Source organism: Stylophora pistillata, chromosome 9 (assembly GCF_964205215.1).
Source record: "Stylophora pistillata chromosome 9, jaStyPist1.2, whole genome shotgun sequence".
NCBI classification, from domain to species: domain Eukaryota; kingdom Metazoa; phylum Cnidaria; class Anthozoa; order Scleractinia; family Pocilloporidae; genus Stylophora; species Stylophora pistillata.
The window spans coordinates 6,737,303-6,760,200 of record NC_142527.1 but is presented as its reverse complement, the minus strand read 5'-3'; the positions used below and the strand labels follow the sequence as shown (position 1 = coordinate 6,760,200).

Below are 22,898 nucleotides of genomic sequence, written 5' to 3'. Positions count from 1 at the left end.
GACGAATTATTCATTCTGTCAAGAGAGTGGGGTAAAGAAACTTGTTCCCTGCTCATTAAGGTCATATCTCTAGCATCTTTTAGCAAAGACATGTTAACACGGGTAGAAGTCCGTGTCTGAAAAACGTCGACTGCTTAACCTTCCTATTTCGCGCCAAGAACGAAGGCCTCGATCCAGTCTTACGCGGCTTCTCTGCCGTTCGTGTTGTCAAGAACGTCTGGTGCTTAAGCTCTCTAATAACGCACATCTGGAGTTATCCTTAGGGGACTGCCATGTTGCCATTGTTACTTTCGTCACGCAATTTCGTCTTTGCCGGTCACGAATATGTCTACTTGTGTTTATTTTTGTCTGCTAGAGTGTAATGAATGTTGTTATGGTACTAGATAACAATCAAAATAATATATTACCATATAGAAGTAGTTTACTACAGATCACAAAGGTTGAAATTCAAAGACTTTTCAATGACTTTCAAGGCCAAGTTTTAGAAAATTGAAGGACCACTTTTGGAAACGTTTGCATAAGCAATTTTAAAATTATTTAATATTATTTCTCAACTTTTCCATGAAAGTGATGTAATTTTGAACTTGAAAATTGCTTAAGAAAAAGCATTGGAAGAATCAAGCCCTAGTCCTCAAATTCAAGATCTTTCAAGGCCTTGAATTTTTTATTTTTAAATTCAAGCACCTTCAAGAACTTTCAAGGCTTTTACAAACCTTGAGTAGGTAATGTATTTGCCTTTAACTGGTAGGAGGGGATTTTTCACCTATTATTGGTACCGAGTCATAGTTTGTTGCCAAATGATCACCCAGTGGGAGTTGTCAGAAATCAGTAGATTGAAGCAATATTACTGTTCAGTAGTTCATATTGTTTTCAAATAGAAACATCTCTAATTGAATATTGTTGATGGCTGCAACAAGTGAAGCAGAGCTATTTACAGTTTTGGTATATTCAATTAGACATTTGACTTTCATTAAATACCAAGAGGGAGTACTTCAGTCTTGAACACATTTAAAAGTGTGGGTAATTCTGTCCGCATTAAAAATGATTGTCTGGTTACCTGTGACAGACTTGAATACAACTCATTTCCAATACTCATTATTGACACGAGATCATTGGCAGAATTGATTCCTTGTTGCTATTGTAAATCAAAGAGCATAAACTCATTGCAACACATTGTTGTCCTGAATTTTTTCCAGACACCAATTCATTATCTTAGCTATATGGTGCCACTATTGTTTTGCTAGGGTCAAGGTACATTGGAGTAGGACCTGGATTTTTCTCTATATCTTAACTCAGTTGAAATTTACAGTAGTTTGATGCGAGTGTCTGACTCTTATAAAGACACAAGGGTCTATTACAAGAAAACATTGATCAATACCACCTTGCTCTATATTTTAATTTCATTATCCTCTGATTTACCCTCACTGAACAATTCAACAAATACGGGCAAGAGTACCATATAACCCCATATATTAATTATGCATTCGGTCTTTGTAACTCTTCTAACCTTTACATAACGAAGCAGCCAAGACGACTTCGGTATACTTGGACGAATACGCTCATAAACAAATTTCTTCAGTTTTCTGCCCTTTCTTCTGAGACGTTTCAGAGTAGCTTCTGGTATTCTACTAGGTTCTCGATCACGTCTAAATACACGGTTGTGTTTACATGTAAACATAATATGACGTAAACGTTTGATATAGCAGGTTTCGCTTGATATTTCTCGATAAAAGGTTCACTCGTAGAGGATCGCTCGTAAATTGATCTCTCGTAAAGTTCGGGGAACGACCCGTTCCCAAATCCCTCCACAAGTTTTCGTGCGGTTCTTCCGCGAAGGGTGTATGACTTTGTATGTAAATTGGGCGTAATAGCCATCGAATTTCTTTCGAGTACATCAAGCAAGGGATTGTCCACGAAGGCAGCCATTGCGTTCTTGCTAGCTTTCAACTGTGCGCTCTAGGGTTCGTTCTACGCATGCGCTTGCATTTTGCGCATACGCTGTAGTGGAACTGCATTTGTGACTGAACGCAAAAAAAAACAAAAACAAAAACAAAAAAAAACAAAGCCGAATTTATACCTCGGGCGTTTCCTTCGGAAAGCCCGAGTAATTAATACAGCAAGCAATGCGTGACTCAACTGTGGGATATACAACACAGGTGTAAAACTTGACATAATTTGGATATAACAACAAAGTTCAAATGATAAATTGGCCACCGTAACGATTACAAAAGCTGACGTTTCGAGCGTTAGCCCTTCGTCGGAGCGAATAGTGGAGTTGTGGGTTGTGTGTGCTTTTAAAGGCAGAAAATGGAGCTACGTTATTGGTGGGAACATGGCAACGAGAAAAACAAGAATAAATTAGTGGAATGATAAGCGTTCGTTGATCCCTGTGGGATTTAGAGTGCCGTTTGAAAGATGAGCTTTTGTTCAAGATTTTTACGGCTTTCCGTGCTACCTAAGTGTAAGGAAAGATTGCCATATGTTGCTTGGAATTTTTAGGTAAATTAAAATATCTAGCGACTGGTTTCGATGTGTCCTTGTCATTCCTTTCCACGTCTCGAAGGTGTTCTCGGAATCGGTCACCTAGTCTTCTGCCTGTTTCGCCGATGTATATCTTTTTGCGATAAGTGCAAGTTATCCAACAGATTACATTGACGGAGGTGCACGTGAAGTGATCGGTGATCTTAATGGATCGTTTAGGTCCCGGTATTTTATCAGTGTTGTGAATGAAAGAATACCTTTTGCATCGTGCACGAGTGCATTTAAAAGTGCCTGGTTAGTCATTAGTCTGAAAAGAACTTCTGACCAAAAAATTGCCTATGTTTTCGTCGCGTTTGAATGAAATGAAAAAAACTTGAGACCTTGATGGGTGTAAGAAGGCCGCAATGAGGTTACCTGTCAACCGTCAAAAGGCCAAAATGTTAAGCGTCAACCATCAAAACGCAATGTTTATACCGTCAACCGTCAAATAAGCAAGCCAATGTCAGCCGTCAAATGTCTCAGATATCCTGATTTCAGAACTAAATAATAATAATAATAATAATAACAACAAATTTTTATACAGGATTGAAAACCCATCAGTGTGTAACACTGTTGTCCTTGGGGTCCTGTCAAAATAATAAATAAATAAATAAATAAATAAAATAAAACTTAACAAGATATAATCATTGATCTTAAGGTCTAGAAAAGCATACAATAAAATAAAATGCTCTGAAAAAGGATACCTATAACCACGTTTAGATCGAATTTTTAACTAAAATAATCTCGCAATTTGTTCTTAAATTTCAGTCTCGAATCTAACGACCTTAGTTCAGCAGGCAGGTTGTTGAAAGTCTTTGCTCCTTGGTAATAGAAGCTCTTTTTACCAAATTCTAAACGTACTTTGGGTAATTTCACTGATATACCGTTATTCCTAGTGGCCTTAGAATGAACCAGTCTTTCGAAGTAGTTCTTAAAGGGTGTGCAAACATTATTCAGGAGACAGTCGAAAACAAACAAACAGCTTTTACGCTTGATCAAATTGTTCACGGATGGGGGATTAAAAGAACTATTGCCAATAACTTTAAAGCCTCATTTCCTTTCGGTAATCCGGAAAGCTAAGACCAAGTGTTCCGCAATAGGTAAAAATAGGTGCGATCATAGTGTTATAGATCGATTCTGCACACTTTTGGTCGATCAAAGGACGAGTTGATCGCAAGAGATTAATTCTGGTTGCAGCTTTTTTATAGATTCGGTCAAAATGTGATGCAAGGTTTAGTGATGAGTCAAGGTGAACACCTAAGTACTTATAGGTAGAGGTGTTATTGATGAGTGTCCCATTAACAGAAAGTTTAAGTTCCTTGTCTTGAAGGTTGATTCTTTTAGCTGTTCCAAATAACATAGACTCCGTCTTGTCCTTTTTTAGGTTAATGATCAGTTCGTTGTCTTTAAACCACTCGCACAGGTTATTCATATCCTCGCTAAGGCTTCTCTGTATAGTATCAATATCTTTAGAAGAGGTATAGATGACTGAATCGTCGGCATAAGTGATAATCTTCGAGTGTTGAAGCGGTTTATGTACATCGTTGAAAAAGATAATGAATAAGATAGGACCCAGGATACTTCCCTGAGGAACACCTGTGAGAATGGGTTGAGGTTCTGATAGCACGCCTTTATATTGGACAACTTGTGATCTGCAGAAAAGGTAATCAGTGAACCATGCGAGTTCTGTTCCACGAACTCCGTAAGTTGAAAGCTTGCTTAGGAGGCCAGAGTGACTGAGGCCAGAGTCACCTTCTCTTCTGATAACATCGGTTAGATGAGTAACGGCCAGTTCAGTAGAGCGCATGCGACGGAAGCCGTACTGAAAATGAGAAAGTAGACCATTCTGTTCAAAATGAGCCATCAGCTGCTTAAATACCACTTTCTCCAGGATCTTTGACATTGAAGGAAGTATTGAAATAGGCCTATAATTGTCGATTTCGGCCATTGAACCAGATTTAAAAAGTGGTACAATTTTAGCCGCTTTCCAGTCAGTAGGTATAGACCCTGTTGCGAGAGACAGGTTAATTATATGCGTGAGAGGCTTGGCTATTATATCAGCAGAGTCCTTTAACATTCCAGAAGGAAAGTTGTCAAGGCCAGAGGACTTATTTCTCTTAAGGCTCTTTAATGCATTAAAGACAACCTTATCCGAGACTGATCTGAACTCAAAGTTCTCTAGCGGCTGCTGAGTGTCTATTGTAAGGGGCCTTTTCCAGACAAAATTACAAAGAGGGAAGATCTTTCTTTTTAGAGATCCCGCAACATCAGTGAAGAATTTGCAGAACGAATTTGCAATAACCTCTTTGTCGGTTTCTACTGCTCCATTAACGAGAAAAGCTGCTCCTGGTTCCTTTGTAGACTTTGTAGGGTATAGTTTTTTAATAGCTGACCAAAATTTGTTAGGTGAACCCACAGTCTCCTCTAAGAGTTCACGGTGATACCTGCTTTTGCAATTTTTTACCATACCGTTAACTTTGTTTCGTTGGCGCTTGTACGAAGACCAGTCAATTTCACGATTTGTCTTTCTCGCTTTTCTCAAAAGCTGATCTTTGGTATTCATTTCTTGCTTTACCTTCTGTGTAAGCCATGGGCAGAGTTTCCCTTTGATCTTCTTCTTTATAGCTGGCGCATGCTTATCAATACATTTTTTCAGAATGGCTTTCAAAAAAGACCATGCTTCATTAACACAGGAGGATTTAAAGACAGGTGTGAGACTATTGGACCGTAAATCATTGCAAAAGGATATAGGATCATAATTAGCATAGTTTCGACAGGTGATGGTTCTTGGCTGGAATTTATGGTTATGCAGCTTCCGGACACAACCAATCATATCATGGTCACTTAAGCCGGCGGGAATGGTTTTAACACTATAAACATTCTGAGGGCGATTTGTGTAAATCACATCTAGCAGTGTTTTTGAATCTTGCGTTACCCTCGTGGGATCCTTGATTAGTTGTTTAAGGCCAAAAGACAATAGCATTGCCTTCAGTTCTTTGTTGTCTGAGCTTACCAAATAATTGCAGTTGATATCGCCTGTCAAAATGCATTCTTTGTTTTCAGATGATACAGCAGAAAGCATCGACTCCAGTTTATTTTCAAAATCTGCACAAAGATGCTTTGAAGAACTCGGGGGGCGATAAATGAAACCAATAAGGATACCCTTAGATTTTGGAAATAGAATTTCTATCCAGATACATTCGATCCCATCGCGTTCCAGGTCTAGTCTTCCATGAAAGGGGACAGAAGAGGAGATATAAACTCCCACACCTCCACCTTTGCCTGTTTTCCTCGGTCTATTAATGAACGTATAGCCATCCAGTTGAACTTGAGCCTCTTCACTGTCCGATAGATGAGTCTCACTGAGGGATATGATGTCTATATGCTTGGAATCATCGATCATTTGACATAGACTATCCTTATTCGCCACGAGGCCTCTGATATTTTGACGAATAATTTTAAGCCCATTTTTCGTTGACAAATCCCGAAGATCAGACAGGATGTCATGTGAACTAGAGGAGCCAACAGGACCAGGTTGAAGTTCAACATCATTTGCGAGACGAATAAGTAGTAAGGAAAGAGAGGAATTAATCGTAAAACGGCATCCAAGGAGTGGAAGTCTTGAATTCGGCAGCTGGAGATTCTTTGCATGTTGCGAGCTCGGTGACCGATGGTTAAAATGTTGAATTTTCACTGTCGTCAGACCGTGAGAAATGAAGAGAAGAGTATCACCAGATATATCGAGGTCAGGATTAGTCTTGGGAAGGAGTGCACCAGAGAAACAAACGTAGAAATAAAGCAGAATAATCCAGTATCTAAGAGCTCTAAAAACGTCAAATGATTGCCGTAATTGGGGTCAAGTTCTGTTGTTTATGAATGAAAGTTTTGATATACCACAAAAATACATTTATGTAAGTCACGAGTAAACCCGGTTAGCGACAGAACTGACTTCGGGTGTGGAAACACTTCCGGTGGCGTGAAACGTTAGTCATTTTTTTTTTAATAGAAGGTGCTATAAATAAACAATTCTTTAGAAACGCTTCCTTACGAGAAATTACAGCCACATTCACGCGCTTAGTTCGTTTTATAAACGACATTCCAAAAGATTTAGCCGTTAACCGTCAAATTACCTAAAATTTAACCGTCAACCGTCAAAGGGGCCAATTTTTAACCGTCAACGGTCAACCGTCCACGTGACCCACCCCCACTGAGACCCTCATATAATTAATGGTCTTGATGATTTTTATTATAGTTATCTTTGCGACACTTGTAGAGCGCCCACCTTACTAGCGGATGTTTACTGATATTCATCCAATGTGGGTAAGGAGCGAGGTTGTACTATCGCCGTAATGTTTTTGCTCTTCTCTCTAAGTAACCAAGTTCTGAAGTAGTCCTCTTTCAGTATCGCTTAAAACAACTAATGAAGTGATAGATACATCATAAATAAATTCCTAATTTAATAGGTAATCACCTTGTTGACCAATGGATGAACGATGATGGTGATGATAATGATAACGACGACGATGATGGTGATGTTGATCATCCTTCACCAAGCTAACTGAAGTAATTGATTGTAATCCTTAGCTTCATTGAAACTTGCAATAGGTTTTAGCACCTAAACGTTAAGTCAGTAAGACATGCTTACTCAGGCACCCTTTTTTTTTTCTTTTAAAATTATTAGAAGAGCTTAAAAAAATTCTTTGCCATTTCTTTTATTCTAGATGGAGACAAGTTTTGTTCGTGTTATAGCTTTAATAACAAGACAAATGGAATGGCGTGGCCACAGGCAATGGATAACTGTAACTATAACAACAAAACCCTTGTGGTGATGGAAACAGAGCGAGAATGGGAATTCGTCAAGAATGAGATTCAAAACCGAGTAGGCAGTAACTATGGTGAATGGTTTATAGGCTTGGAGCAAAATTTCACAACAGGGAATTGGACTTGGGTCAATGGTAAACCTCTGACTATTAATAAATGGCAGCGCTCAAATCCTGAACCAAGCGACTTTTATGGGCTGATTCATAAGGAATATCCAGCTGGATATAAAGGATCTTTTAGTACCATAAGTGGCAACATACAAACAAGTTGGATTTGCGAGGAAGAAACAGGTTTGATCAATATTTGATACAGAAAAGAATAGATAGAACACGAAAGAGATGTAGGGAGTTCCACGAGTCGTAGTCGAGTGTTTCCCCCCACTCCTTGAGTGCTCTGGCCTCTCCTTGTGTGCTTTTACAGCAGAACAGAATGAAGCATCCATTAAATCACCTGCGCATTACTTTCAATATTCAAAACAAAACTTATTTCCAAGGCGAATAACAGGGTTCTGAGCATGCCATATATACTCATAAAGCAGGCTACAGGAAGCCAATCAGAATCCCTCTTAGAATGGTTCAAATAAACTCATTGCTTGCTCAAAAGTAAAACTGTCAAAAATGTCAAACCATCAAAGTTCACAAACTAAATTAGTTCGGCAGCTCGAATTTAAGAAGTGTGCCTGAGGGTTATTTAGTCTTAACATAGAATCTGAAATTGAAATGTTTTGTAAAATCTGGTCAAATTGTGGCTCATAAGCTATATAGACATTTTGCACTTGACAATTAGAAAGCAACCTGCTCAAGGCGAGTATTTCATGAATGAACGACAGCCGAACTCACAGGAACAGGAAGATTAGGGATCTTCATTAGAAGAAGATTAGGGATCCCATGACGGCGAGTTTACGACGGCGATCGGGAACTGGAGGGAATGGGGAGAGGTCGCCGTCGTAAAGCGTCGAAAATAACATTAAGAACAGTTATCAGTTATGGATCAGTTATAGATCTCTGACTATTGACAAATGGCTGAGGTTCAATCCTAACCCAAACGACTTTTATGGGCTGATTCATAAGGAACTTCCAGTTGGATATAAAGGATCTTTTAATACCATAAAGGTCTCAATAGAGAGAGGTTGGATTTGCGAGGAAGAAACAGGTATTGATTAGTGGAACAGACCAGCCACTTTGATAAAGTTTTATTGATGAATTTTTGGAAAGCCCCGTAGAAAATGTACTCCACAAATTTCTAGCAAGTGACAATGTCAGCTATCTTGTTCCTTTAACAGACAATTGTCAAGGAGACTGTTTCTTCCATACTGTTCCGACAAGCACCAGTCCTCCTAGAACAAAAGCTGTTACTGCACGAGGGAAGAGGTCAACTGAACAAGATATCACCAGTCCTCCTGGAACAAAAGTTGTTTCTACACATTGGAGGATGTCAACTGAACAAGATATCACTGACATATCAGGTAAATTTTAGGATATTTAAAAGAGCAAATCCCATGGTGTAGCCGAAATTTGTTTGTTTCGTTCTTAACTGTTTCGATTCGTTTTTGTTGTTTGTCTTTTTCTTTGTTTTTATTAGAGCAGAATATGTTTCTATGAAAGCATATGTACATTAAACTAACTTTGTCAAATCATCCGGCAACTTCCACAAACATTAATTTCATTGTCGCTATGTAGCTGTAATAATAATAATAATAATAATAATAATAATGATAATAATAATAATGATAATAATAATAATAATAATAATGATAATAATAATAATGATAATAATAATAATAATAATAATAATAATAATAATAAAAGATTTATATAGCGCACAGGCCACTATTTTTCCATAGCGATTTGCATCAATAAGTTAAAAGATCGTCTAAAAATTAAAAGAGTTAAAAAGCTTGTTTAAAAGAATATGTTTTTAAATGTCATTTAAAAATGTCTATCGAACTTCTGAATCTTACTTCAAGTGGGATCGAGTTCCATAGTCTCGGTGCCGCCACAGCAAACGCTCTCTCTCCATATGTTTTCAGTCTAACTTTCGGGGTCGCCAGAAGGTGTTGAGAACGACGCTGTTCCATTGAGAGCTATGTTGACCAGTAGGAGAATTTAAAAAACTATACGGTAACGGACAGGTAGCCAGTGAAGCTGTTTGAGGACGGGGGTTATATGATCAAATTTCCTAGTGCGTGTAACAACTCGAGCTGCTGTGTTTTGAATAGATCGCAATCTTGAAATTAGATGTTGTGGAAGACCATAAAGCAAGGAATTGCAGCTCTCGAATTTCGCAGTAACAAAGGCATGAAAAACAATTTTGGCACTCTCTTCGTCAGTGTACTGTACATCTCATGTACATCACTACAGCTCGCGTATTAGTGTTGAAAAATATTGATCATATTCCCGGCCTGAAAACGTGACTTCACGCTTAAATACAAGCTGAAAGGGAAGAGTGACGTCGCGAGAAACCCGGATGGATGAATGCGTGGTATTGATTTTTAAAAATAGTCATCTTTGTGATTCATGCTTGTTTTTAAAAAAAGTAAGTAGATTAAAAACACACGTTACTATCAACTTAATCCGGTCAAATCTTTTTTCATCTTTGGTTTATTGAGAAATCTTCTGAGTTAATTTTAACAAAAGAAGAAATACAGAATCATAAGAAGAAGACTAGGAGGCTAGTGCGGCTGAAAGAGTTTTTTAAGGAAGCTGGAAAAGCGAATAGTGAAAGGTGTAACAATCGGGAAGTCTCCAGCAGAGAGTTGAAGTATTTTTCATGGAGGATCTTGATTATTTTTACTTTGAGTGAATTTCTGTCTTTTCTGTTTTTCTGAATCCCTGTTTTCTATCAGAGAAAGCCTGGATCAAAGAGTTGAAGGCATAATTTTTACGAAGTGAAAAAATCTAACCTTGCCCTATGCTTTTCCCGATCAATGCTTTGGACTTCATTTGACTTATTCGTTTTGTTATATATACATTGCACGATTTTAAAACAGTTTTTGTTTCTTTCCTAAAAAGTGTTGCTGACGGACCAGGGATCCTCTACAACTACCTTATCAGTTGTTACAAACATCGGTGGCCTCCAGAATGACAAAAACTGCTTCACCCATTATCTGACAATCGCTATCTTAGCAGGATTGTTGTTTATATTATCAATCATTCTTGGTGGGGTTTTGATACTGCTACGGAAGAGACAAAGTGAGATAGGTTCTTGGATTTTATAGGGATTTCATTTACAAATCTAACGCTAATTTTGGCCCGCTTTGTCATCTTGGTCATCTAAGGGCAGACTTCATTTTAAAAAAAAAAAAAAAAATCGAACGAGGTAGTTAGATCTTATTGGCATTTCAGCTAAAACTTAACTTTAATCTCTAGTCCCACTATTATCCTGGTAATCTAGGGGCAGACTTCATTTAAAAAGTTCAAGAGATGCTTAATATCAAACGAACAAGTTGGCCAAATGCAAAAATTAAGTGGTGAGTTTAGGATTAGAAAAACACGAGTTGTGGCAAATGCAAAAAAAATATACCCTATTTGTCTTAAGCGTTCTGTAATCGAACACTATGCTGCCTTTGAAGATCGACTGATTCTGCAAAAATAACACTTAATTAAAGAACAATCAAATTACGCTATGCCAAATCGAGAAAATATCAATCAAGACGCCCCAAACAAGATAGTGAATAATTCTAGGCAAGCTGGGGGTCTTATTGAGGTGATGGCTTTTATGGCTTACGGTTAACATCATTCCTTCGTTTTCACCAGAAATTTAGTGTTAACTCTTTTTACGACTATCGCTTGAAATTTTTCAATTTTTGAAACTAACGTCTAAAGTTTTTAGCCGTGTTACAGCTATCGTTAAACGACATTGAGATCCTCTAAGCTTTGCCACGCCTTCTTGGCTGGTCAAGTTATTCAGCCTACATGTCTGTTTAAGCCTGGCTTCAACTTTTATATGAGCCCAAATTTTAACTCTTCGGAGAAAATAAAAGAATTTTTTTTCCTGTTTGTTTGTTTTTGTTCTTGTTTTGTGTTGTTTCATGTTACAATTATTTTTTATTTTGGACTCTGATGATGGTATTTGATTTTATTCAACAGATGTAATAAAAGAAACTGTTATAAAGTAAGTACCCCCTTTTCACCTGTTTTTATTTTTTATTTATTCAGTCTGATGTAAATCAAATATGCGATCGGTTTGGTCCAGGAAAGCAAAAAAGACATTTCACCGCGTGGGAAGAATGAGAACTTTCCAATATTTTTAAAAGTGACAAAAGCTAACAGCACAGAAAAACTCTCCAGTATGTTATTCCAGATTAAAACGACCCCCTCTTGCAGTCAGAGTAAGGTGACACCTTCAGACTCGCCTTCTGCATTTTAGTGGAGTGTTAAGACGTAGTTACATATGATTCCGAAAGAAAGCCGTTCCTTGTCTTCCCCTCTGTCTAGTCACAGAGACTTGGTCTCATAAGGTAGCAAGGCTAATGCAACTTTGAAAGACACTTTAAATAGGCCACTACATTGTTTATTTGTATGCTCTCACTCTACAGGAATCAACATGGCTTCAGAGAAAGCTTGCCGTTGAATGCTTTGAATGTCGGTTCCCAGCTTAGCTTAGCGGCGGGAAGTAAGAGAAACCAAAGTGAGCCGTCTGTCCAACAGGAGGGTGTATATACCGCGCTGTGTTCAGAGTCAGTGATGGTAATTACACAACCAAAGAGATTAGAATTACCCAAAATGAATGTTATAACTAAAAGTATAATTAACGAATGTCTAATTTCACTTCGCAACGTTTATGGTTTCTTTCACCATTTTTTCATTGAATTTACGAGTTTAGTCGTGTTTTTAAGCATTAATAGTTTTGAAAGCAATCAAGAGAAGGTTTCGATAACCATGCACGCCTACTAAGTCGATAGTACTATCATGTATCTAACGACTACCACTGAATATTTTGCAGACCTCTGATGAGGATGGTTCCCGAACGTACGCTTCCCTTGTGAAATCAACGGATGAAGAGAGCGACATTGAATATGAGAATCAAATATCTGTTCTTGAGTATATAAATGCTTAAGTGGATTGTTCATAGGACGGGTAGCGTTAATCCGTAAAAGGCAGAGGTGAACAAAATATCGATAGTGTGTGTCTTTGCAAAGCCATAGAGGAAAAACCAACAGTTTCCATTGACATTGGGTTAGTTTAATGGGGGTTTGAGCAACCCTGTCCTTGAATTATGTTCTATGTAAACGAAAAGTAAACTGTGCTTTTAGCTCGTCTAGGCAATCTCATCTGTTCACGCTATCGCTTAATTAGAGCTTGTTGCAGTCTCGCCATTAAAATGAATCAAATGTAATAATAACAATGATGATAATATGTGATTGATTGTGATCTTTTCTTACTGTACTACGTAGTTAATCATTATTAATTATTTGATAGGATCATGTGTGAATTTTTTTTCTCCACCATTTTACAAACGCCTAAGTAAAGGTGAATGATCTGTATTGCTGTCTCTCGGTGAATGTCATATTTCAGTATCTCTTTATCAATTTTGTACTCAACCTTGCTCACAGTTCTTACTTCATGTGGCTGACTTTGATTGTATGACGTTAGATTATAGGATGGATAAGACTAGTGAAACAGTAAAACGCATTCAAATCTGAGCATTTATACTGTTTTATTATATTCTTTTTTATTTATTTATTTTTTTTAATTTTTTGATTATTATTGCTTTTTAATTGGGGAGGATTAATTAAAAAAAAGACTGCTACTCGTTGACATACTTTTCCTAAAATCCAGATATATCTAGCACGACACTCGTGTAGAGTTCTAAAGTGTGACGTCACGCTGTCATGATGACCAAAATTGGAGTCTAAACGAAACTAAGAGATTGAAAGACGGGCGCCATATTTAATTGTGGCGTCATAGGTTTTCCACTAAACAGCTTGGTATTTTGGACTTTGTATTCCAAAGAGTCAAAGAAACAACCTCTATTGGACTCCATCTTTTGGCTGCTGTAAGGTTATGCAGTGCTTCGCTCCCGATTGTAATCATCAGTCGGAATCGCATTGTTGTCAGTTTTTCCTTTTTCAAAATCCAGAGAAGAAAAAAGAAGAATGCAAACGTTGGGTTCGCTTGCTAAGGTGTTACGTGCACGAATGACCAACAAATGTCCGCTATTAAAGCATATATCAAAATAGACTCCCGAGTACGATATATGGCACGCAACAAAAATGTAACAACAAGCAGTTACCCATTTTAACTATTATTTGATTAGTTTTACATTGTGCAATTTACTTAGGTTAGAGATTAAGTTAAGCAGTTCATAAAGCAGGCTTACAATCCTTCATAATTTGGATATATCAACAAAGTTGAAATAGTAAATTGGCCACCGTAATGATTACAAAAGCTGACGTTTCGAGCTTTAGTTATTCATGTTTTTCTCGTTGCCATGCACCCTCCAATAACGTAGCTCCATTTTCTGCCTTTAAAAGCACACACAAACCACAATTCCTCTATTCGCTCCGACGAAGGGCTAACGCTCGAAACGTCAGCTTTTGTAATCATTACGGTGGCCAATTTACCATTTCAACTTTGTTGATATATCCAAATTATTTCGTTACTCCCACCGACGCAGCCCCAAACAGTTTCTTTCGAAACTGTCAGCCTTTTTACAATCCTTCATGCCGTGTAAGTGTTCGTCGTCTTGATCAACTTCCACTTCCAACATCCGCCGACTGAAGACCACAGCGCTTGGCTTTCTTGATTCATCGCATTCTTTCCTTGTACACAAATTCTTCCGGAGGACTCCATAGTAAACTCTGTATTCTCTATCTTCTTCCTCTCTCGACTATCGTTTTTTTTTTTATCTCTTTCTTCTCTCCGGATATCGCAAGGTCAAAAGGTCATAGCCTCGTCATATCATAGCTTCCAAAGGTTCAGTCAGCAAGCCACGAGGGTAAGCCCTCGGGCAAATCTCTTTTGTACTTCTCACAAGCCAGCTTTTATACATTTACTTTAGTTATCTAGAATGTTCTATTACTATTTATAGCGTATTACAAGTTGTACTGTGTTTGAAAACTGCTGAGTCACATGAAAAAAGTTTCTGGAATATTACAGATTATAGATAATTAAAGAAAAGTCTGGGATTGCGTGACAGATTCAGTAAAAATAATTCGATCCTCGTAACAAAGGTATGAATAACTTCTCTCTATCGAATTTAATCTGGTACGGGAGTGAATTTTTAAACAGTAATCACTCATTGTTCGAGGTTGTAAAGGTAGAGATTTCATATATTTTGGCTGTCGTGGGGGCTGATCGTGATGCTTTATCTCGACTTGTATACCGGGCATCAGTGTCCATAAACTCCGGTTACTTGTACTGTGGAATAAAAGAAGACCAAGCTGCCTGTCACTTCACTGATCGGTGTCACCTATAATAAGCTAAGTTTAACTTAACAAATAAGGCCTTTCTCGTATTTACGAGCTAACATTCTGTCGCTGTTGAAGCTTGTTATCTAAAACTTTTCCCTCGCCAAATATGCCTTGAGACTCTGAAGAATTCAACTCCTGGGATTTTCAAAGTATACAGACCTCTGCTGTTGTTTGTTAGATAATTTTATATTGAAGCAGAGCGATCTCTTTCGTTAGAAAGACAAGAAATGGGTCGATAAAATAGGGCTATTTTACGCTCATATCAAGGATTATTACAATCTTTTCTCAGGAGAGCTGATAGAGATCCCAGCAAGTACTCGAAAGTGTGCAGCTGTCATTTTTAAAGATGGAAAGAAATCAATTGGCCCTACTATTTTAAAGAGGAATGCCAATAAACTATTCCACTCACAAGAACCCCCAGTGCAGAAGAAAAAGAAGCCTGATTCAGAGGCTAAGTTACCTGCAGTAAAAGATATCTTTGTCAGTATTAGTGCCACAACACCAGCAGAGTCTTCAGAAGCCCAGGATGAAAGTACCACCCTCCAACTGAGCAAATAATTTTGGAGGCAGAATTACTCTTAGCAAAGCAAAAGCTGAGCAGTCAACAGGACACCATACAGTATCAAAAGACTCACTACTCTGTCTCGATGATGACTTCTGAAGTAATAAGAATGGAAACTGGCCAACCAACAAAAGAGATCTTCACTATTGTAGTGGATTATGTGGCTAAATACAGGGATTCCATATCTTATTATTGTGGTTGGAAAGTTGAGTCAATCACCTTTAAGGATCAAATCTTCATAACACTTAAGAGGTTACGGCAAAACTATACCAACATGCACCTGGCACAGCTGTTTTCATGCAGTGTTGGAACAATTTCAAACATTGTCATAACCTTCGTACATGTCTTGCATAGATTGTTGTTTGATGACCTCATGAGAGTGATTCCTTCCAAGAACGAGAACAAGCTCTGTTCACCATCATCATTTTCAGAGTTCTCAAGCTGCAGAATAATCATTGATTGTACTGACATTGAAGTTGCTACACCAAGCCTTATGAGTCAGCAAAATTTCACCTATTCAAGATATCGTGGAATGAATTAATTCAAAGTTTTGACAGGGGTAGCACCAAATGGGGTGTTGACCTATATTAGTGACCTCTACCCTGGATCCATTTCTGACAAAGAGATTGTCCAACAGTCGGGTCTGTTAAATCAGTTTGTTCCTGGTGATCTAATCTTAGCAGACAAAGGATTTCTCATTCAAGACATTGTTCCCAGGGGTGTGTCTGTGAACATTCCACCATTTCTTCAACATGGGAAATTCACTGAAAGTGAGGCCAAGTTAACCAAGTCAATTGCTAGATATCGCATACATGTTGAAAGGGCAAATGCAAGACTTAAAGATTTTAAAATTCTCAGTTTTGTCCCTCCATACTTGAGGTCTCACATCAACGAAGTGTTTCAATTATGTGGAGCTATTGTCAACTTGCAGTTCCCTTTGATTAAAGTGGGGTGTGCAGGAACAGACTATGACTGAATAAACTAGGGGAATGCTCCCTTTGTACTTTGACAAATTGTCTGTCCAAGTAATATTTTTAAAAGCCAGTTTGTATTATCTTTTCGATGTAAACCTTGTTGTTCTTTTATTGTCATAAATACTATAGTAAGAAGGTTAAACTTTATGTTTATATCATCTGGTTCTGGCTTTTAAACTTTATGTACTTGGAAAAAGTCATCTATCCAGGAGACAGACCCTCTGTCACTAGGTTTGCATGGTGTATTCTGACATTTAAGAAAGCAGAGAAAGTGACTTTATTCTGTTCAAGTTAACAATGTTATAGTACCAAATGAGAAGTGCTTCAATACAAAGGATTTTTTTTCCTAATACTCAGATCATATTCTCACTATAGGACAAGTACATGCACATATTTGTTATAGTCTCACATGTGACACTACATACCAAAATATGTTTTACAATTTTTCATGCAGAGCTCTAGGTAGCATGCGTTATGATTTCACCAGAAGTGCCCCAAATTGGTGAGGCTGATTCATAGGCTTGTAAACTGAAGTGCAATTAATCATTATTAAATATTCTACAATTTAACTGAAAAAGCTTAAAGTTCTCCCTCAATAATTTTGGGGAAGAGGTGTTTTAGATAGAAATCCTTTAGTTCTTGGATCCTAACCTCCCAACCATCATCCCGCTGGATTTCGAGAACAATGAAGTCTTTCAAGGTCCAAACAATAAAGAAGCATTTCTTTCTCTTTGTAAAATACATGTCCCCTTGGACTTAGTGCCAGTAAACGTGCTCACAATTGAAAACAGTTTTCCCATCCTTTTTTTCTAAGCAAAAGTTATTTGACTTCAAAGCCTCCTCAGGTCTCCTCTCAGGTCTCCTCAGGTCAGGTCTCGCAGGGTGTAGGGACACTTGGCTTCAAGTACACTATCATCACCAACTAATCCATCTGGGGATGTACCTAGGACACCTGACTCATGCAGCCACACCCCTGTTTCCACTACGGCCAAGCCAGTCCTCATTGTAAATGCTTTAATGGCTTCAGATTCATTAGTGACCCCCCACTGGACAGCTTTTACTCTGGAAAGGTCGTATTCGCCAAGAAGACGCTTAATCAAGGAAGGGGTAACACGTTTAGCATTTAGAACTGACCCAAAATTCCTTGCTGTCAGTCGACCCTTCCTGATCATTTGCCAAGAGGGATTGTCCCTTTGTCCAGAAGTGAGGCCACTTACATCTTCAATTGTCTTCCAGTCGACTTTGACCTTCTCCAGGAAATACTGCCGTTGTACTCCAGCGCCTTGCAGTTGCAAACATTCCTCTTGGAAGATCACGTCATCCACAGTAGCAACTGTCAATGAACCAGACTGTTTTTCAGGTTCAGGGCTCAAGAGCCAGTATAAACCGGTAAATTTTTCATAGTTCTTCAACTTCTGAAAAAGATCGCTGCGTTCTTCGCAAGTCGGGTCTCTCAAAAGAGCCTTATATCCGGGTTTTGCTGGTGGGAACATTTCTTGCACCGATGGCAGAAGCAAGTTTGTGGCCTTACGCTTTCTCCACTGGCATTCAACATCAGTTCGACTAAGGGTATAAAGGCCATGAATAAACAAAGCAGCAGCATGACTACGTTTAAACTTTCCTCTCGGGTACTGACAGTCCGTTGACTTGATGTTCTTTTCTTCATCTAAATAAATCTAAAGAAGTGGTAAACCCAGATCTTATTTTACGAACTTAAAGGCATCTGCGAGTGGGTTAAGTAAGAGTGACGAAACATCGGCTGTATTTAGACTTTGATATCACGATTACGGCTTTCCATGAAATAATTGTCCACTGAAAACGTTATTTAGACGACAAAGTTAATAATGGACACATGAATTGTGCACAAGAACACGTTTAAGAAGAATGAATCAAACGTACTACAACATATGGCAGAGCGTGTCGATTACTCACCGTCACTTTGTAGACTATTTTCTTCATGCTGGCATGAACCTCTCCCCGAATCACGCCATCGTTATAGAAAAAGCTTTCAATATGATTAGATTGATAGTGATTTTCACCTCTGGTTAAAGATTTTTGCTCATCTGCGAAAAAAGAAGCCAACGATGAAATCGAGAGCGCCGCCATGTTGGCTCCCGGCCGTTTTGTTTAGACCCAAGTTGTTTGGTTGCCTAGAAACATGACGTAACGACTTTAGAACACTATTGGAGGATCTCAAAAAGTCATAGCTTTAACGGCCAACAGTTAAAATACTTCTTTAGCAATGCAGCACAACAGATGTAGATGCATAAGACACATAAAAAAGTATAACATAAAAACATGTCTCCTCCAAAGGTCAAAAATCGTCTAAATTACTTCTAAGGGTAACAAGGAGGTTGAATTATGAAAAACTGAACTAAAAAAAAAAAGGAAAAATGTGCCATACTGGGAATACTTGAGCGTAGTGATGTTAAATCGTTCTACAGAGCTGGTCACTTGTTTACATGCGCTTCCCAGTTTATTATATGACCCTTGGATACAACCTAGATGGGGCTTCTTTACTGATTGAGTTATGATATTAAGTTATCATCACATCCCCAAGCTTGAAAGGTCATTCAAACATGATGATAAAATCTATCGCACTTCGGTTTCAAGTTAAGAATACTGGAAGTTGAAAAATCGTATGTCATTTCCTTCCAGTTGCAGGACAAGGGAAAATGTTTGAAAGATAAAATGTGTTTGGCTGGATACACACCTAGAGTACGATCTGTATTTGATATATAACTATTGAAAATAGTGCCTCTCTGTGAAGAGAAACTTAGTAAATAGATAAGAATTATACTTTACAGAATCGAAATCAAAGATTCAACTCGGAACGATCAAGTGATTTTATCAAGGCAAGTATTTCATCGATTAAAGTGTATCCGAAACTAATTACAGCTCCAATTTTTAAAAGCCACAGGCTATTTCTATCGGTTCATACATGAATGATAGAGAGACAGAAGGAAGAATGTAGAAAAAAAATGGACAATGCCTGACTCTGACGAGCCTAATTCCACGGGCAAACCCTCATTGAGCATCCCAAAGGTAAATTTCCCTAATTTAGGGTCTGACCTGATTCCTACTACGGAAAAATAAACAGTAAAAGTTCAGCGGAGATCTGTTCTTCTTGTGGATAAGTTTTAATTAAATCCCTACAAACCTAGTAACCAACAGGAATTCCCTATGCGGGGGACAACCCAATCGTCAGCTTGGATTTTTTTGTTTTTTTTTTTAGTTGTTTTTGTTGTTCTTGTCTTGTTCTTCTTGTTGTTCTTGTTGTTCTTGTTATTGTTTTGTTTTCTTTTGTTTTGTTTTATTTTTTGTTTTGTTGCTGTTGTTGTTGATGTTGTTTGTTTTGTTTGCTTTGTTTTTGTTTTGTTTTGTTTTGTTTTTGTTTTTTTTTGCTTTTTGGTTTTGTTTCGTTTTCTTTTATTCTATTTGAGCTTTGTTGACAGTTTAGGCTTCCTCGACGACCACATTGCCAGTAGTGACAAAGGTCGGTGTCCTCATCAATGACAACAAGTGCTTTTCCCTTTATCTGGCAGTCGCTATTTTAGCAGGATTATTGTTTATAGTATTGATAATCCTTGCTGTGGTTTTGAACCTTCTACGGAAGAAGCAACGCGAAAAAGGTACTTGGATTGTACTGGCATATCATTTAGAATTCAAATTTAATTTTAGCCCTCCCTTCTATTAGGCAATCAAGGGGCAGGCTTTATTAAAAAAAGAATTATCAAAAAATAGTCTGTGAGATATATATAATCACACGGACAAGGGAGCCAAATATAAAGTTAAAGTTATGTGGTTCGGATGTGAAAACCCCGAGTTGTGGCAAATGAGTAATTACACCTTTTTAAGTCTCAGCCGTACTTGATTTAAATGATTTGCTTTCTCGTTGCACAGACTGGTTCTTCAAAAATGACATTTTACTAATTGTAAAATTACGCCATGCTTAATCGAGGTAAATTGACCAATCAAGACGTGCTAAAGACAATATTAGATCACAATTCTAAAAAAGCTGAGGGTCTCTAATCTTTAATCTTTAATAATTATACTCCTAAGACAACAACAAAAAAACTATACTAGGAGTTTCAAAATAATATCATAAAAAAAAAATAATATTAACTTCAAAAACAATGGCACTAAGTAATGAACAACAATCGGTTAAAACTCTTGATATAAATACGATCTATAAATTACAAATAAATAAATATAAAAACAACGATAAAACATATTGAATATATAAATATAGCTATAACATAACGTACTATTCCTAAACTAAAACAATTGATAGATGTCGATTAGATGACTTGATGGCTGCAACAGCAACTGCCTTAAACTCATTTAAGTTAACTTCTTTACTGATAGGTAGATTGTTCCATAATACTATTGTCCTTGAATAAAAAGAGAACTTGTACACATTAGTTCAGTGGCGGATCCAGGGGGAGGGTCCGGGGGTCCGGATCCCCTCTAACAGACCTGACGCTTACAACTTTGAAACTGAAATTCTTTCATCGACAGGATCGTATATCACTTTTTAACTAGCTTACCTTTTTTAATGAATCCAAGTAAACGGTAAGCGATCAAGGAATTATAACGGTGCAACCGCGACTGGTGGGAGGATGTGGGGGAGAATTACCTGATAGGATTTTTCTTTAAAAAATGGATTAATTAATGAAAGTGTAATTCCCCTTTTTCCAATTTTTTGCTGTTCCTCTTTACTCTCTGCATGTGCTTCCTTCCTATCTCCTTACTGTGACGCACCTTGACTATAAAGTGAATTAAAGTGCCCCTGAGACGAAAATGGACCATTTTATTTTGGCCTAAATTGTTTACACAATGTTGAATTGGGTCAAGTTAAGACCCTTTTCGCCATGAAAAACTCAAAACAAGCCTTCGATGACCAATTTTTACCGCTTCAAAGTCGCCCAAAAATCGTCCGCCATTGCTGAAAACATGTTCCCGCCGAGCTCGCAAAAACGTCATTATGACGTCAAAGGCTCAACAAACCTATGCTTTGCTTTTTCACAACTCTCTTTGTTCGCTGCACAGAGAATCACACATATTACTTTTCTGAGAACTGCTTCGTTGTCAGTCGGGAAATGTCGACTTTTTCAGACGATGAATTGTCCCAGAAATCATCTGAAGCTTCTGTGGATAGTTTTGCGCCGACAAACGATGAATTTTTGCATGCGAATAAAGATAAACACAGAACGGCACGACTCCTCATGTGGCTTTTGTGGTCGCATCACTTTATCGCCTTCGAACTGTATTTTTGCTTGTCGTAAGGGATTTTCCTTTTTTGTGAGAAATGATCGGGTGATTAGTAAAAATAGTTTTCGGCAATGGCTAATTCTGTATCTGAAGGCGGATATTGGAAGTTTGTGAAAGCCATTCCTAAGCCATCACTGTGTTTTCCCCGATGTATTTGGTCAATGATCTCATTGACTCTTTCCTACGTGTTTTTTACTATCGGTGCTTTGAGAGGTTTGAAGTGAGCTCTGTTGTTGAGTTGCACTTTGGCCTCTTTTGTTTTTTCTGTCTTATTCATGATGACTATTGTTATGTTGCTTAGGTGAGGTTCAAAGCAGAGTTTGTTTCAACTCTTTTAGAGCCGTGACCTCATTGCGTTACAAAGCATTTTTTGGCTTAGATGCAGTCTGCAAGTAGCGTTATGACAATTTTCCAAGTAGCTCTGAAGGGCGATAGAAGACTGAACCGGTGGCATTCAGTTTGATATGAGACAGAAGTGGTTCTTTGTTTTGTCCTTGAAAGGTGTAACGGAGGCGCATTTGTCTTGCGAATAAATCTCGCAAAAGTTGGCCTGATTTTAGATTTGTTTGTCACGGGCGTTGGGATGAATTTGAGACCCTTTGATGGCACGCAGACTTGGCTGTCAGATGGTCGATAGTTTGACAGGTTTTTAAAGAGATTTTCATTTTCTCGGATTTTGGCTGCAAGCCTACATTTTAAAGTGTTTTTGCGCTCTGTGTTTTAAGCTGTTTGTTCTGCTTTCGCTGATATTAAAGCCAGCTATTTTAGAATCAGAGCACACAATTATATTTTTTATATCTTTTGTATAAGTCTCAACTCTTTGAGGTCAGAATTCTCAATCCTCAATTCGGCTATTTTATCATTCTTATTTATAATGTTGACCGAGTACTTTCCTTTGTGTAAGGTATTCTGCCAGAGAGTTGTTAAAGGTGGATATTGATCAGCTCATATGTAAAGGTGACAAAATCCATGGAGGTTCGTAGACTTCGCTTTCAGGCGTCGAGATCGTACTGAGGACGATTTTTCTTGTCCCTTCTCTTCTTGAACAGTCGGCACTGAACTCGCAGAATTCTTCGCCTAGATCCTTCAAAGCAGAGTCATTTAACTCTGTTCAAAGTACATAGATCTCTCGAAACAGTCCTCCGAGAAGTGTTCGGAGTAGATCACAAATATTTCTGTAGGATTCAGGTTTACTCGGCGAGGTCGCACAAATCGCATCCGTTTTTCCCGCTCCGATGTATTTGCAAGGCTCCGATGCAGAGAAATACCTGCAACATGGTCTGCACGATTACTTCAGCTTTGAATTACGCATCGATGCCCAGTCATTTTTGTT

General features: G+C 38.0%; 1 protein-coding gene and 2 pseudogenes across 4 annotated transcripts in view; 2 read left to right on the top strand and 1 right to left on the bottom strand.

Moving 5' to 3' along the window:
• The window catches only part of LOC111343730 (uncharacterized), a 17,630-nt gene extending 4,645 nt beyond the window's left edge, over positions 1 to 12,985 (top strand). For 2 of the 3 annotated variants that reach the window (XM_088733415.1, XM_088733416.1), the window contains 6 exons: positions 7,242 to 7,631; positions 8,624 to 8,806; positions 10,353 to 10,532; positions 11,430 to 11,454; positions 11,879 to 12,029; positions 12,286 to 12,985. In XM_088733415.1, the coding sequence (XP_088589541.1) occupies positions 7,242 to 7,631; positions 8,624 to 8,806; positions 10,353 to 10,532; positions 11,430 to 11,454; positions 11,879 to 12,029; positions 12,286 to 12,399 (1,043 nt within the window). In that variant the 3' untranslated portion in view covers positions 12,400 to 12,985. The remainder of the gene's footprint in view (positions 1 to 7,241; positions 7,632 to 8,623; positions 8,807 to 10,352; positions 10,533 to 11,429; positions 11,455 to 11,878; positions 12,030 to 12,285) is intronic. The other variant, XM_088733417.1, reaches the window with a different exon arrangement.
• On the top strand, positions 12,944 to 16,407 carry LOC111343728 (uncharacterized; annotated as a pseudogene).
• Positions 16,408 to 16,519: 112 nt separating this feature from the next.
• Positions 16,520 to 18,440, bottom strand: LOC148722973 (uncharacterized; annotated as a pseudogene). Its single transcript, XR_015991770.1, has 2 exons — positions 18,224 to 18,440; positions 16,520 to 17,967 (listed from the first exon to the last, which is right to left on the bottom strand). The product of XR_015991770.1 is annotated as an uncharacterized LOC148722973 (transcript).
• Positions 18,441 to 22,898: the final 4,458 nt, after the last annotated feature.